At 40.6% G+C, this 17,124-nt stretch overlaps 1 protein-coding gene across 2 annotated transcripts in view; it reads right to left on the bottom strand.

Annotated features, from left to right (window-relative positions):
- Positions 1-17,124, bottom strand: part of ap3b1a (adaptor related protein complex 3 subunit beta 1a) — a 242,790-nt gene that overhangs the window by 209,339 nt on the left and 16,327 nt on the right. The window contains exons 1-2 of one of the 2 annotated variants that reach the window (XM_073048232.1): positions 8,945-9,099; positions 7,064-7,139 (exon numbers count right to left, since the gene is read on the bottom strand). In XM_073048232.1, coding sequence (XP_072904333.1) covers positions 7,064-7,139; positions 8,945-9,069 — 201 coding nt within the window. In that variant the 5' untranslated portion in view covers positions 9,070-9,099. Of the gene's footprint in view, positions 1-7,063; positions 7,140-8,944; positions 9,100-17,124 lie in introns of those variants that run through there. The other variant, XM_073048231.1, reaches the window with a different exon arrangement.

Genomic DNA, 17,124 nt, shown 5'->3' with positions numbered 1-17,124 from the left:
GTCGACTGTTTACTCTTTTGCCTAGATGCTGCCTGGCCTGCTGACCCTCCTCCAGTATTTTCTGTGTATTCCTTAATCTTGGCATCAGTTATTCTGACTTCAATTATGAATTGAAATAACAAATATAGGCAATTTCAAAAAAAGGTGCGTGATACAGAAATTTATTGGTGATTTTCATGATCAGCAGCCCAAAATCCATAGGATACACCCAAACGTATTCAGGAAGCAAAATCTTTGTTGTCCAGTGTATTTAATCCTAGCTACAAACCTCTCTTCAGAATTCCACAAACTTCTCAGTGAGTTAATGAACTTTCCTTTACCAATTAACTGATTTGGACAAACCCCAGTTAACAGCAATGAAAATTACAAATTGAAAAGACATCAATTGGTTTATGGTTAATTGACAAAAATTATTTACCGAATCACGTCAGAGTAATTCAGCATTAACTGCTTACTGATTGCAAATTTACAGTTGAGATTGATATAAATTGATGAGCTTAATTTGGAATTAATTTCATCAAATAGTTGACAAATTAACAGCACTCAAATGCTTGTCCACTGATCATTCTGGTTCTATGTTCTTAGCTAGGTTGTTTACCATATCTATACACCCAAGCGCACACAGTCCTTGGAGCAACAGAGGATGAGAGGTGACCTGATAGAGGTGCATAAGATGATGAGAGGTATTGACCATGTGGATAGTCAGAGGCTTTTTCCCAGGGCTGAAATGGTTGCCACAAAAGGACACAGGTTTAAGGTACTGGGGATTAGGTACAGAGGAGCTGTCAGGGGTAAGTTTTTTTACTCAGAGAGTGGTGAGTGCGTGGAATGGGCTGCAGGCAACAGTGGTGGAGACGGATATGATAAAGTCTTTGAAGAGACTTTTGGATAGGTACATGGAGCTTAGAAAAATAGAGGACTATGGGTATGCCTAGTAATTTCTAAAGTAGGGACATATTTGGCACAACTTGTGGGCCGAAGGGCCTGTATTGTGCTGTAGGTTTTCTATGTTTCTATGAACCAACATGAAGTGGGGGTGGGGTAAATTATTTGAGGGGAAGTAATGAACCTCCAACTGCAGCTGGAATCCATATACTTTGGTAAATATATCCCCCGTGCTAAATCTCGCCTCCCTTTACTTCACAATTTCCGTACCCAAGCGATACATTCCTCACAGCTTGGATGACTAGCTTTAATAATCTACTACCCATGATCATTCTCTGCAAAACATACATTCAATTTATTTGAAAACAAAAGAAAACTATTATACACATACAGTGGATTCTGATTAACTGGAACGCATCACGACCAGTATATTTTGGCCCAATTAAGTAGCTGACCCAATTAGCTTCAATTGCATGGAAATAATTAAAAAGTATAAAAAAGACAAACTACCATTTAATTTAGTAACAATTTATGTATTTAAATTAAATAACAAATTAGAACACTACCAATACCTTCACAGTACTGTAAGGGGGTCTCTTCTTTTGTGGGGGGATTTTTGTGTGAGGGGATTCTTTTGTCACTGCGTATGTTAATCAAAATGGCTTCTTTGTTTTGTTAAAAGTAGGAATGCTTCTTTGTTATGATAAGTGTTTTTCTCGCAGTTTTGTTTGGGTTAAAATTACTGATAACCAGAATTGTATTCATTTGTTAACCAATTGAGATTAATGTTATTCTTTCTCTTCTGAGTCTGTAAGCTATTGTTGGCAGGCTTTTGGGGAGTCCGCACGAGGGGGTGAGAGAGAGAGGACGCAATACTGTAAGCTGTGCGACGGAACAGACCCCGAGTGGGGGTCCGGGGCCAGGATTGTCGGTGAGGAGAGGAGACGAAGACAGACGTGCCAGGGTGCTTGGTTGATCACTTTGGGTGGTCCTGAGCCACGAGTCGAGGAGGTCTGAGGGGATCGAGTGGTGGCCAGAAGACTTCATTAATTGAGCTCCAATGGTTGTGCACAAAGTGGTTTGGACTTTGATAGGTTTTGGCGCCTTATCTTTATTTTCTTTTCCTTCATATATACTGTATTGTTATTAATCACTTAGTTCTAGTAAGATCTATAAAGTGTAATCATTTAATCGCATATGACGTACTGTCTGTTATTTGGTGAGATGGGGACATCACACAGCATCCACACAAGCTGATTATCCAGTTTGGCAGGGCCGAAAGCTGCTCCCCCTAGATGGAAGAGAGCTGAGCGAGCCTGAGGCGAGCCAGGGGGCTACACTACAAATAAACTGTATTAGTTTTTTACTAGTCATCAATGGAAGAATTCATCCAATTTATGCTGCTGTTTCTTTTGATTGACTTTAATAAATGAAAAAAAAGCAGCTCAGATTATTAGTACAGATAATAGACTGCTTTCATACAATACTTTCGATGATTACATGCTCCAAATCTTCATTTTCATTTTAACGTTCAAGATGATTGTCTATACCTTCAAATTATTCGTCGTTCCTAACTTGAAGTGAAATCGTTTCATTCTCACTACTAGCTGTTTCACTTGAAACTGTGGTGAGCAAAATAGCTCTGAAATGTCTTACTGCTTACTTCTCACCAACTATCTGTAACAAGATCAATACCTTTTGAACACAAACACACATAACTGATGCTATTTAAAAACGATTCACTTTAAGCATGGTGTAATTTATAATGGTCACACAAGTGCTCACGAGTGACACTAGTTAGAAACCATTCGGCAACAGTCTCCTGTCTGAATTAAGCGGCACAGTGTCCCAAATAAACAAAGGGAATCCTGGCTATTTTCTCGATCGTTTTTTTTCCTTTAAGAGTTGTCCTAATTAAGTGGTTGCCTCAATTAACCGATGGCCCAATTAACCATTATCCATTGTATATGGAACAAAAATCTTAATGAAAACTATTGCAACTGATTTGAGTACTTAGAAATCTCACTGCAAGAATTAATGAATAACACTTCAGTGTTTTGCTGGGTTTGCAATGCCCATCTAAATGTTTGGATTAATTTGCGTCATCTGAATTTAACTGTTATATTAGTGGTCATATGGATATTTGTTTTGGGCTCTGGAGCCCTAGAACAGATAGTTATCTCAGTTATATTTGTATTTTCATCCATTTCTTTTATTTTATTCAGACATACAGCGTGGAACCACTCCTTCTGGCCCAACAAGCTTGCCACCCAGCTACAGACCTATTTAACACTAGACTAATCACAGGACAATTTACAATCATCAGTTAACCTACTGAGCAGAACATCTTTGGACTGAGGGAGAAGAATGGAGTCTCCAGAGGAAACCATGGTCATAGGAAGAACGTACTAACTCCCTACAGGCAGTGCAAGAATAGAACTCCAAACTCCAATGCCCCAAGCTGCAATAGATTCTAACTCTGCTTAGAAGTATCATATCCAACGTATTATCCTCTGCAACTTCCGCCACCTCCTACGGGATCCCACCACCAGACACATCTTCCCCTCCCCCCCCCACTCTCAGCTTTGCACAGGGATCGCTCCCTACGCGGCTCCCTTGTCCATTCATCCCCCCATCCCTCCCCATCGACCTCCCTCCAGGCACTTATCCCTGCAAAAGGAAGAAGTGCTACACCTGCCCCCACACTTCTTCCCTCACTACCATCCTAGGCCCCAGACAGTCCTTTCAGGTGAGGCACCACCTCACCTGCAAGTCAACTTGAGTGATATACTGTATCCGGTGTTCCCAATGTGGCCGTTTATACACTGGGGAGACCCGCCGCAGACTGGGAGACCGTTTCGCCGTACACCGGCGCTCAGTCCTCCAGCAGTGGCGGGATCTCCCTGTGGCCGCACACTACAATTCCACAGACCACTCCCACTCTGACATGTCTGTCCATGGCCTCCTCTACCGTCAACATGAGGCCACACGCAGGTCGATGGAGCAACACCTTATCTCCCGCCTAGGTAGCCTCCTACCTGTTGGCATGAACATTCAACTCACAGACCTCCGTTGATACCCCTGTGTCCCCCCACCCCCCCCCCCCCTTACGCCATCCATAATTCTAGTCTGGTTCTCTTTCTCTCTCTTTCCCCCCTCACTATAATCTCCCCCCAGCCCTACCTTTCTTTCTCTTTTATTTCCCATAATTCTCCACCTTCCCCCAGCCCATTTCCCTCCAGCCTATCACTTCCCAGCTCTCTACTTCATCCCTCCCCCCACTTCTTATCCCCCCTCGACCATCCCATGTTACTTCACTCCTGATGAAGGGTTTCGGCCCAAAATGTCGTCACTACCTCCTCCCATAGATGCTGTCTGGCCTGCTGAGTTCTGCCAGCATTTTGTGTTTTTTATTTATTTCCAGCATCTGCAGATTCACTCGTGTTGCCTTAGAAGCATCAGGAGTTTGTTTGGAAAGGGAAGAAGTCATAATATATTGTTCCTATATTGTAAGAGGTAAAGGGAGCAGCTTTAAATCAATAGCTTACCCCTTTCCTTCCACAATCTTGAATATACTATTAATTATTGTACAAAAAGCTGAATAAAAAATGGCAAGTTTGATACACAAGGAAGTCTACAGATGCTGGAAACTTGCAGCAACACACAAAATGCCAGGGGAATTCAGCAGGTAAGGCAGTGTCTATGGAGGGAAATGGACAGTCAACATTATAGGAAGAAACCTTTCGTCATGTGTTTGGTTTGCTGCATATTTGAAATAAAACAAAATATAAAAGTCACAACTTCAATTTTTCAGTCTCCCTTGCTAGCACCATCCAATTCAATCATACGGATAGTAATTTCCAATTCGTGCTGCACATTTCACGTCAAGGTTTGGGATTGCTGTAACCACATTATGAAAGAATTTTCTTTGTAATCTAAAGCACTAAAATTAATTACCAATTTAAGATTCATCATTTCATTCAACCTGCTTTTATCAAACAGGCAAACACGAGGAAATCTGCAGATGCTGGAAATTCAAACAACACACACAAAATGCTGGTAGAACACAGCAGACTAGGCAGCATCTATAGGGAGAAGCGCTGTCGACATTTCGGGCCAAGACCCTTTGTCAGGACTAACTGAAAGGAAAGATAGTAAGAGATTTGAAAGTGGGAGAGGGAGGGGAAAATGCAAAATGATAGGAGAAGACCGGAGGGGGTGGGATGAAGCTGAGAGCCAGGAAGGTGATTGGCAAAAGGGGTACAGAGCTAGAGAAGGGAAAGGATCATGGGACGGGAGGCCTAGGGAGAAAGAAAGGGGGAGGGGAGCACCAGAGGGAGATGGAGAACAGGCAGAGTGATGGGCAGAAAGAGAGAAAAAAAAGGAGGGGGAGAAAACTAAATATATCAGGGATGGGGTAAGGAGGGGAGGAGGGGCATTAACGGAAGTTAGAGAAGTCAATGTTCATGCCATCAGGTTGGAGGCTACCCAGCCAGTATATAAGGTGTTGTTCCTCCAACCTGAGTGTGGCTTCATCTTGACAGTAGAGGAGGCCATGGATAGACATATCAGAATGGGAATGGGACGTGGAATCAAAATGTGTGGCCACTAGGAGATCCTGCTTTCTCTGGCAGACCGAGTATAGGTGTTCAGCGAAACGGTCTCCCAGTCTGCGTCGGGTCTCACCAATATATAAAAGGCCACACTGGGAGCACCGGACGCAGTATACCACACCAGCCGACTCACAGGTGAAGTGTCGCCTCACCTGGAAGGACTGTCTGGGGTCCTGAATGGTGGTGAGGGAGGAAGTGTAAGGGCAGGTGTAGCACTTGTTCCACTTGCAAGGATAAGTGCCTGGAGGGAGATTGGTGGGAAGGGATGGGGGGGAAGAATGGACAAGGGAGTCGCGTAGGGAGCGATCCCTGCGGAGAGCAGGGGGGGGGGGGGAGGGAAATATGTGTTTGGTAGTGGGATCCCATTGGAGGTGGCGGAAGTTACGGAGAATTATACATTGGACCCAGAGGCTGGTGGGGTGGTAGGTGAGGACAAGGGGAACCCTATCCCAAGTGGGGTGGTGGACGGATGGGGTGAGGGCAGATGTACAGGAAATGGAAGAGATGCGTTTGAGAGCAGAGTTGATGGTGAAGAAGGGAAGCCCCTTTGTTTAAAAAAGGAAGACATCTCCTTCATAACAGGAGGTGCTTCATGCAAATTCAAACTGCCTTTTGAGTTACAAACCACGTACAGCCTTGTTTCCACACCCTCCCCCCGAGACCCAGTGTACATTTGTTATTGCAAAGCCATCAGGACTGTTTGACATTATTCTGAGAAGGTGACAGAAATCTACACATCCTCACTGCCATATGTGATTAGAAATGCAAAGAAGGTTGCCATCATTGATAACCCTGTCCCATCCCATCACAACACAAAGATTGCATTTATACACTAATGTAATCTTTACAAATGTAATCAATAGAGAATTATGAATGTCAACATTTTACGCACTATTAGCGCTGTTAAACATAGAAAATATTAAGTTTTGCTGAATGAAGTGTAGCTGCTGCTTATCAACCTCTTTGCACATGAGAAACTAGTTGTACACGTATCATTCCCCACACATTTCCAAATTCTCTAGGTCTTATTAATAATGTTTGAATAATTAAATAATTTCTTTTCCCATGTGCATCATTTTACCTGAAGGGAGCAGGTCTATTAGCATACCATAGGTAGCAATTCCCATACTTTTTCTCTGCAGCAATGCACATAACTTTATATATGGTATATTTACCCCTTAAATACAAACTGTCTGCCCAGTATCTTATTGTCATTCCCCTTCGTAGAATTCTCTTCACAACCACCTCTCAAAAATAGCCACAACTTTAAGAATCCACCGACACACATTCCAACTGTTTCTCCCCCACTCTCCACCCGGGAGGTCATGCCCAGTTTGGAGCCCCTGAAGTACAGCAACATAAAACAGACCAACTTCTGCAGATAAACCGAGGAACAGACTTAATAGGTCTATTCTTTCAGTATGCCGCTCTCAATTACTTTCAAGTTTTGATCCTGGCATAACTTCAAATAACATGTTTACTAACTTAATATTTAAATAAAAAGTCCATTTATCTCTACCCTGCTAGAAATGGTGTCCTGTTATCAATGTTAAAATATCACTCACCGCAACAATTCGCTTCATGGCTTCCAGTTTAAGTGAATCCTTGTTGCTCTCCAGCATCTGATGCAGATCTTCATTCCTGAGGAAGTAAAGAAAATGATCAGGAGAAAAAGCAAATCCAGTACTTTTCCACAGTTTGTTATGTTTTCATCCTAAAATATTCAAACGCATCGGGGGGGGGGGGGGGCAGTGATAGAAATGGAACAGAGAAAATTCACATTCATGAAACTTGGCCATCAGTTAATAGTTATGATTTAAGATAATAACAGGACAAAGAAACATGTAAATTTGGCAGCTGGCCTTCAAAATTCGGCATCTTGAAATTGCTACCATCTACTCTTGTACCTGTCTTCTGCCATCCGCCACTTAATATAATAAAATCAATAAAGGAGAGTGTGGATATGAAACATGAATGGAGTAAGATGTTCAAAATTCATCTGTGCTTTTTAGAATCTGGACTATTTTAGAAGCTGGTTTATTATCACTGACATAAGTTATGAAATTTGTTGTTTTGCAGCAGCAGGTCATTGCAGGCATTTTTTATTGTAACTTATAGTAATTTATTAAGTATTGCCAAAGAGGACTAGCAAGGTTGTGTTCGTAAGTTGATGGACTGTTCAGAAATCTGATGGAAGAGGGGAAGAAACTGTTTCTAAAATGGTGAGTGTGAGTCTTCAGGCTCAGGTACCTCCTCGCTGATTGTAGTAATGAGAAAGGACATGTCTCAGATGGTGAAGGTCCTTCATGATTGATGCAGCCTCGTTGAGGCATTGTCTTTTGACAATGTCCTTGATTGTGCCTGTAATGGAGCTGGTTGAGCCTGTAAGCCTCTGATACATCTCACAATCCTGAGCTTTGACACCTCCCTATGAGATGGCGTTGCAACCAGTCAGGAAGCTTGCTGCAGAAATTTGCCAGAGTCTTTGCTGACATACCAAACCTCCTCAAACTCCTAATAAAGTAGGAACGCTTGCATGCCTTCTTCATGACTCCATCAGTCGTTGGGCTCAGGATAGATCGTCTGAGATGCTGATGCCCAGGAATTCAAAGGTACTCACGTTGTCCACAACTGACCGCTCAATGTGTCCTCCCAAGCTCCCCTTCCCGAAGTCTACAAACAAGTCTTGCTAAAGTTGTATGCAAGATTGTTGTTGTGACACCATGCAACCAGTTGATCTGTCTAACTCCTGTACACACCTCACTGCCATCTGTGATTACTCCAATGATCTACTCAGTAAATTTAGATGGCACTTGAGCTGTTCCTAGACACAGAGGGACCAGAGCAGTGGCACAAGCACACATTCTGACACAAACCAGCGCAAGCAGTCCACATTTAAATATGTAATGTAAATGCTTTAAAATTGTTAACTTGGTAAAATGATACTTATAACCAATAGAAGTATTCATAATCAGGTTAATCAAACACCTGCAAGTAACCAAGATTTCGAGTTATTGAAAATTACTTTAAAAACTCAGTAATATTGGGTACATAGAAGTTTTAGCAAGATTCTTTAAAAATCACAACACTCAAAAATGTTTTTAAATATTTCCACTGGTTTCCATTTACCCAGATGACCTTTGAGCTCTCTCACAAATCTGCCACAAACACAAGTGGTGAAATCACTATCGGAAGCTTAACTCAACTGATATAGCAGAGGTGCAGCCAGCTATGTGGGTAGGGCTGGCATCTAGAACAATGGTCTTCAAGTTGACATAAAATATTAAATAAAAACCGATTTCACATTGATCATAATTTGTGCTCAAAGCTCCTTGAAATATTGTGCTAATTCTGAACACATTTCACAAAAAAAAATTAGTAAGTGGAAACCCAGGTCATTAGTAACGTAATCACAACTGTAGTGACAGTGATCTGTCGAAACATACCTAATCAACTGAAGTTCACTTCCACTGGTAATACCTGTTAGTCCCTTTTCTTCTGCAGTCTGCTGTGTCTTCAGTGTTAGCTGAAGACTGTCTGCGGCTGCCAGTACATTTTTCACTGTAGCCATTAAAACAGTTCTCAATTAACCTCCAGACGCTTAGTCAAGCACAGCTTCTGTTTGGCTTTTGACAGGTTTGTGCAATGATATGGATCCTTAAAAGTCACATGACTGACAAGTCAGTAACAACGAACATTCCAGTTGGATGACTTCACTTTGCCTTCGTTACACCATTCACCCACATCTCAGAACCATTTCCATTCCATTCACAGGCATTCTCTACCTATCAATAATATGCAAAGGTTCTCGACACTCAAGTTAGTGACTCCAGCCACATGCTCACTTGTACGACTTCAGAAACTTCATTGTTTTAAATATATTTAAGAAAATATAAAATGCTATTCTGCCAAAGTACATTAAAAACATAAAAATGTCAATAGAGTTTTGGTTATCATTGATACACAATTTAAAAACACATGCACTTTAAGAAGCTGACAGGAAAAAAAACATATCCAACACATGCTTAACTGCAAACACTGATAAAGTGGTTCCTTACAGATAACTAATGAACAGGGACATTTTAAAACTTAGATACATGGGGTGGACACCAGCAATCACTCAACTCTCTTATTAAACTACAGAATTACAAACCCGAATTTCAAATATTTTCAAAACATGCAGTTATGCTAACATAATTCCCAAACATCCAGTGTTTTCCTCTCCTTATCATTTGAAACAATTCCTGACAAAACAATAACCATTGTCTTGCTTATCCGTTAACTCCCCCCCCCCCCCCCCCGGTGCATTCTCAGAGGGTTATATTAGAAAATCAGGGGGCATAATGCCCTGAGCTGCACTTGGAAAATTACGACAGACTAACACACTTTTCAACAGTATACTTGCTGAATACACAGAATGAGATTTATTATGACTGTCTTATATATGACGTGAGATCCGGTGTCTTGTGGCAACTTAGAACAGTACAGCATAGGAACAAGCCCCTTGCCACACAATGCTGTGCCAAACCAATTAAATTAGTAATCAAACAGCTAATTTCCAGCATCTGCAGATTTCCTCATGTCTGCGAGCTAACTAAACTAATCCCTTTTGCCTAAACAATATCCATATCCTTCCATTTTCCTCACATTCATGTGCCTATCTAAACAGCTCTTAAAAATCTCCAATGCATCTGTTTCTATCAGTGCCCAAGTTTTTTAAAATCAGAGAGTGCTGGATGCTGTGAATTCCAGGCACCCACCACTCTGTGTCAAAAGCTTACCTCTCACATCTCCTTTGAACTTACCCCCTCTCACCTTCAACGCATACCCTCAGGTATTAGACATTTCAACCCTGGCGAAAAGATGCTGTCCATCTACTCTATCGATGTCTCTCATAAATCTTATAAACCTTTATCAGATCTCCCCTCAGCCTCTGCCACATCAGAGAAAACAACCCAAGTTTGTCCGACCTCTCATTACAGTACATGTCCTCTAATCCAGGCGGCATCCTGGTAAAGCTCGTCTGCACTGTCTCCAAACCCTCGACCGGAATGTATGCAATACTCCAGATGTGGCCTAACTAGGGTTCTATGAAGCTGACTTTTGAACTCAGTGCCTCAACTAATAAAGGCAAGCATGCCATATGCCTTCTGAACCATCCTGTCAGTGGATCCACTTTCAGGGAGCTATAAACTTGGACGCCAAGATCTCTCTGCTCACCAACACTGTCTTGCCCTTAACAGTGTACTTACTGTCTCTTCACATTTGACCTAGAGCAGTGCACAGCACATAAAGATAGAATTACTATAATGTACAAAATCTATAGTGCAAAAGCGAATAATGAAGTAGCGTTCATTGATCATTCAAAAATCTGGTGGTAGATGGGGAAAAGCTCTTTCTGAATCTCAGGAGAAAAGTCACACTACTGTACTTCGTCTAATACCTAGTTTTATAGGCAGTTGTCCTGCTTGCCAGTTAATAAGAACAGCTTAAGTGCTTATAATCATTAGGAGGCTGAAGGAGTTGACTTGGCACATAACAAAGGAATGAATTAAAGGAATCAAAGGAATGTTTCCATGCTGTAATTGTTATATGAATACTTCGGTTGCCATTCACAAAGAGACAATCCAACAACAGTGTGGATGTGCTGATGATGGACAATTATTTATACAGTGAGAAAGCACCTTACATACACACACACACACAGCTGGAAGAACTCAGCAGGCCAGGCAGCTTCTATGGAAAAGAGTAAACAGTCGACGTTTCGGAATGAGATCCTTCATCAGGACTTAGTCAGAAACACTGACGGTTTACTCTTTTCCATAGATGTTGCCTGACCTACTAAATCCCTCCATCATGTTGTGTGTGTTCCTTTGGATTTCCAGCATCTTCAGATATTCTCATGTCATTAATCTTGGTTCACTGTTTACTTCCATTAAATAATATTCTATTAACTAATTCTTCCAGTTAAGATGGTGCTACTGAATGTGTGCAAAACTTTCTGGTGGTCAAAAAGCTAAGAAATCCAACTAAAAACGGTTACTAAAAATACCTTTCCTGAGGCAAATTGTGTTAAATTATTGCACAAACAGTGAAAGGGAAAGTGATAGCAAGATAGTGTGTTACAGGATTGTTCCAGATGGCCTGAGAGCGAGGATGGATCACTCTGGACACTGAAAGGAGGAGATGGGGCTCAGGCAGAGAAGTTCAATGCTCATCCAACTGGCCCAGGTGCAAGGTTGGATTGCTCTGGACACAGAGCTGATTTGAAAAACTTGAGTGCAGCTTCGGGCTGGGCGATGAAATCTGGGCCCGGACAAGTCACTGGGCAGTGAAACCTGGGCCCAGGGTTTTTTGCAGCAGTGGTGCTGGGTCCTAGTGCAAGATAATTGTGGTAACTTCCACTTTACAAAAAGACCACTTGACAACTTGATGGCCAAAAGAGCATCTTATCTGGGACGGCAAATGATATTTACAATACAGAGGCTTCCAGGTACCTCGTGTGGCATGGGTGGAGGAACTATATACAATGCATACTGGGAGTAAAAAGAGCGGAAGTAAAGACCCCGCCAACCCCGGATTGCGCCTCTTGCTACCAAAAGCTCCCCGATTAGTATTAACTTACTTTTAATAATACTCACATTACAACAATAATGATACGCTGTTCAGATCATTTAAACACTGGCCTAGATCAGAAGTGAGAGCCAATTTCACTCACTCTCCACGACCTTCACTCGTCTCTCCAGGTTGCCAGAGCCTTTTGCTGTTCTGTTGTTTGGTCAATTTAAATGCCAGCCCAGACAGACTGAAAAGACAGGGTGTTGGGATCCACAGAGATGGTCCATGGTGTTGAGGCTGTGAAGACTGGCCCGGCTGTGTGTTACATGCCCGCTAATATAATGAACTGATAAGTGAGGCTTTGGGCCTACTCCTGGGTTCAAACCAATGGACTCACTTTTGGTTCCGAATGCTATTGCTCACTTCAATTGTTTGCACAATTTTTTTTCTTTTGTCTTGTGCATCGAGTGTTGGTTTTCTATTTTTATTTTTTTATTCTTTTTTTCTTTAAATGGGTTATTTCAGGTTCCTTGCTTCATGGCTACCTGTGAGCAAGCAAATCTCAAGGTTGTATAATTTATACGGTCTTTGATAATAAATATACCGGTACTTGAATCTAACTTAATCTCAAAAGAAATTTTCATCATTAATAATAAATTCTTGGAAGGTATCTGAACAGTATTTTCATCAGTGTGACAGATTACTCAACACACTCAGCAAAGATATTCCAGAAGGAGCAGCTTTGATCGCAATCCAATTAAGAGTAGAACTTGACTTCGGGTGAGCAGTTGTATTAGAATGCCTATTTCACAATGCAACAACCAAAACGTGCTTATACGCGTTATAATCAACAAAAGTAACAGAGTATCGATAACTTCAATACATATAATGCTGAATAAGCCAAAACAATGAAGAAGCTTTCAACAATAAGGCTGCACATATAATCTAAGCATAAGCAGATGCTGGAAGGGCGAGACCTGAGACAATTAGATTACATTTTTCCACCTGGGGAAAAAAAATGGAGTATGTGTAGGTGTTAACCACAAAATTTACAGATTGCTTGATTATAGCCAGCAGCATCAACATCTTGAAAAAAATTTGCATTCAGCACTGGCTTCTGTGGAATAACTCAAATAGGAAATGTGGCAGATATTTACTAAGTTTATCCTGCAAGGGACCAAAGATCAATCATAAATGAATTTTTATTTAAATTGTGGATACTAGAAATCTAACATAAAACCTAAAGTGCTGGAAATATTCAGTAGGTTAAGAGAAAGAAAAATATTAGAGGTTGAACGCCCTATGTCAGTCAGATCAAATTTTTAGTTCCATTCAAACAACAGGTGGATGTGGGGAGGGGAAGTAAAGTGTAGTGTAGTGAAATAATGCTAACTTCCCAAAGAGCAATGAGTTGCAGCACAGTAAACCTAATTATTCAGCAAGTTAACTTACAACGTCAAGGTTTAAAGCACCCCGAGCACTTCTAGAATTAAAATTTTAACCCTTTTATTCACCGAGATATGAGATCACTCTAGGGTGATTAGAGATGAGATGGGTGCTGCTATGATGTCTTTATGGAGTCTTTCTGGCAAAGATCTCCATCAGTGCCATCCCATTTCCCCTTCCCTTGTCTACATCAAGGGGCAAGTTATGGTAATCCTTTAGCCATTTGCATGCCCTTTGGGCAGGGATGTAATCAGGATCACTGGCAGAAACCATGCTACTTATTACAGAAAGCAGAGAGAGCAGTAAGTAATTTCCACAACGTAATGTCCACTGCACTCAAAATAACCGAGCAGTGTAATACCAATCATACTCCCTTTAACCGTTTCCAACATACTGGAATAATTCATAGTAATCAATAAAACACGGTTTTGGGATATTGGAAGAAATAGGAGCACCAGCTTGAAATCCACACAGCCAGAGGGGTAACACATGATATACAGGAGCAGAATTAGGCCATTGGGCCCATCGTTAAGCATTACTGCTTGTGGGAACTTGCAATGTGCAAATTGGGAAGTTACATTCCTTGTATAATACCAATATTTTATTGAGTTCTGGGAAGTTGGGATAGAATTCCAACACATGAATGTACATTATGTTTTCAGAAGTAATTTGAGTTTATGAATCATAACAAATAGATCCACCTTTAAATACGCTGAGTGTGTTTTGGGAATGCACGGGTATAAAAGATTGTTCAAAATCTTACTATATTGTTTTTTAATTTTAAGCAATTTATGCTTGAAATTATCTTTATCTTTTCGAAAACTGACAAGAATTACTCATATTCTGGTGCCCTGGGAGAGGCAGATCTTAATTTTTGATGCACATTTACTTTATTTATTGAGATATAGTGTGGAGTAGGCCCTTTCAGCCACATCACCCAGCAATCCCCCAATTTAACCCTAGCCTAACCACGGGACAATTTACAATGACCAATTAACCTACCAAATGGTATGTCTTTGGAGTGCGGGAGGAAATCGGAGCACCCAGATGAAATCCATACAGGCAATGCTTTTATCTCATTTGGTGACTTTACTAAGCTTGTGCCTATATATGGACAGAAACACTGAGCATTCCCACACAAGATTTGTGATGCTATTTAAAGCTAGCAATTAAAAGCTCAATTAATCTAGTTTCTATATGGTGCTTTCACAGGTTAGTAAGATCTTTGGTATGACCTATAATAATGAGGAGAAGAAAACTCTTAATTTGGAAGATAGACAAAAGCAGCAGTGACCTCTTTGGCCCCTAATGCCCGCTCCACCAATCAGGACAATTTTAGCTGACATTTTACCTCAGTACCACTTTTGTACCCTAACCCCTTGATTGCTTTAACAGGGTCAATGGATTTTTAAATGTTTAAGAGAGCTTTGGTTCGATTGACATAAGTTTCTATCCACTATAGTGAGATGTACTTGCCAGTGTAAAACATTAATAAAAGCTTTGCTAGAATTTTTCACTGCTACACCTAATTTTGAACTCTTTTTGCCATTTTGGAAGGCAGTATTTTTATTTATTCATTTAGTAGCAGAATCAGGGCCAGGCCGTTCTGTCTCTGTTTATCAAACATAGTTTGTGACCAAGTTGTCCTACTTTATATTAAGTTTGCCTGAGATTGCATCGAAATTTAACAGTTAATGAAAGATGATCATGTGCTACACATAATAGACATTCCAGAACAGTCCTTGCTTCATTTACTTGGTATTTCACAAGATAAATCAGTTGGTTACATTCAAACAATACTTTTTAACAATGCTTTCTGGGGTCCAGAGTTGCAGCTTTTTTTAATTGTCTTAATCAATGTTTCCCTCCAACACTATTATTTCTATACTTATTCAAAATCTTAGATGTTTCTTATCATTTAACTTTTGGAAGACAAATAAAGGAAAATTTGTTCTACTCTAAAATATAATTGGAATTAATGTGCATTTGTGTATGTTACCACAGTTCAAATTTAATCAGCACCTTTACCATAAAATGCCCCAACATCAGAGAGAGCTGTGCAAACAGATATTAGGGCAATTGACCAAATACTCAGCTAAAGGGTTCTGAAAATAATCTAAAAATAGAGGTGGAAAAATACAGTGAGGGACTTGCAGAGCATTGGCATACATGTACTTGTGCATTTTACGATAAACTTGACTTTGACTTCTTGATCATTGCTGGCAATGTTGCTTTATTGGCAAAATGGCAGAGAGAAACTTTTTCCAGTCTTATCATAACATCAGACTAAGTCTTGTTCTATCTAGTTTGAACATCTACAGATAAACCAAAACTTTTGGTCATGAAAACCAACCCAAGAGAGTATACACAGACACTCATCTGGCTGTTTGTACAACCATATATGATCTGTAACATAAAAAAACATAAATGGTTCAAATGAGCTACTGCCAAGGGAACAGATTCATCCGTAAGAAGTTTAATTATGTTAAATCTCAGCTCTCTCAATAACCAAAGTCACACGTTTTAGGTGCTCTGCAGTCGTCTCAAATGCAGCTCCGTTATTAAAAGTGTTAAGTGTCAATGCACTGCCAATAAATATTAGCTTGATTCAAGGCACTGGTTAGTTAGTATCTTTAAAATTTTTGTACTTTCCAGACTGATTCCTGCAAATTGGAGGATAGTAACTTTGGAGCCCCACTATTGCCGACATGATGGAAAGAGAAAATGGGAATCAGCAAGAGGAAAATGACTGGAATCTATAATGAAGGAAGTTGTAACAGAACAGAACGATAGAATTCAGATGAGTCGGCATGGATTTATGATGGGAAAATCATATTGGAGTTCTTTGAGAACGTAACAAGTAGAAAAGAAGGAATCAGTAGATGTGCTGTTTATTTAGATTTTCACAAAACTTTCAATAAAGTCCCACACAGGTTGGTCAACAAGTTTACAGAACATGAAACAGGCATAAATTGAGAATCGATTAACAGACAGAAAGCAAACAGTGGAAGTAAATGGGCCTTACTCAGGTTGGGCATGCTGTGACTAGTGGGAAATCAGAGGAATTGGCTGTTCACAATCTATTTCAAAAATTTCACTGTGAGCAATCAAATGTTATGTTCTTAAGCCTGCTGCTGATACTAAACAAGGTGGAATTGTAAGTAGGAAAACTGCTCCAATGGGATATAGAAAAGCTACATGAAAAGGCGAGACCAGAGCAAACAGACTATAACATGGGTTTGGGGAAAAAACTGAGATCAGTCTCAAACAGATTCAGAATCAGGTTTAATATCACTGCCATAGAATACCGTAGCATAAAGGAGCAGAAGTAGGTCATTTGGCCCACTGAGTCTGCTCCTCCATTTCACTATGGCTGATCTATTTTTGTTTTGCGGCAGCAGTACATTGCAATACACTTTTTAAAATTATAATAATAGGGCTGTGTGCTTAGCCTCCTGCTCTACCCACTATACACCTATGAATGTGTGTCCAACACCATACTCAAGTTTGCTGATGACACCACTATAGTGGGCTGTATCAATGGTGGCGATGACAGGAGTGAGACTGAAACGGGCTGAGTGGTGCCACAACAACTACCCCTCAGCAAGATGAAGGAACTGAC

The sequence above is a fragment of the Hemitrygon akajei genome, chromosome 6 (assembly GCF_048418815.1).
Source record: "Hemitrygon akajei chromosome 6, sHemAka1.3, whole genome shotgun sequence".
Lineage (NCBI taxonomy): Eukaryota > Metazoa > Chordata > Chondrichthyes > Myliobatiformes > Dasyatidae > Hemitrygon > Hemitrygon akajei.
This window is presented reverse-complemented; position numbering and strand designations above follow the sequence as displayed.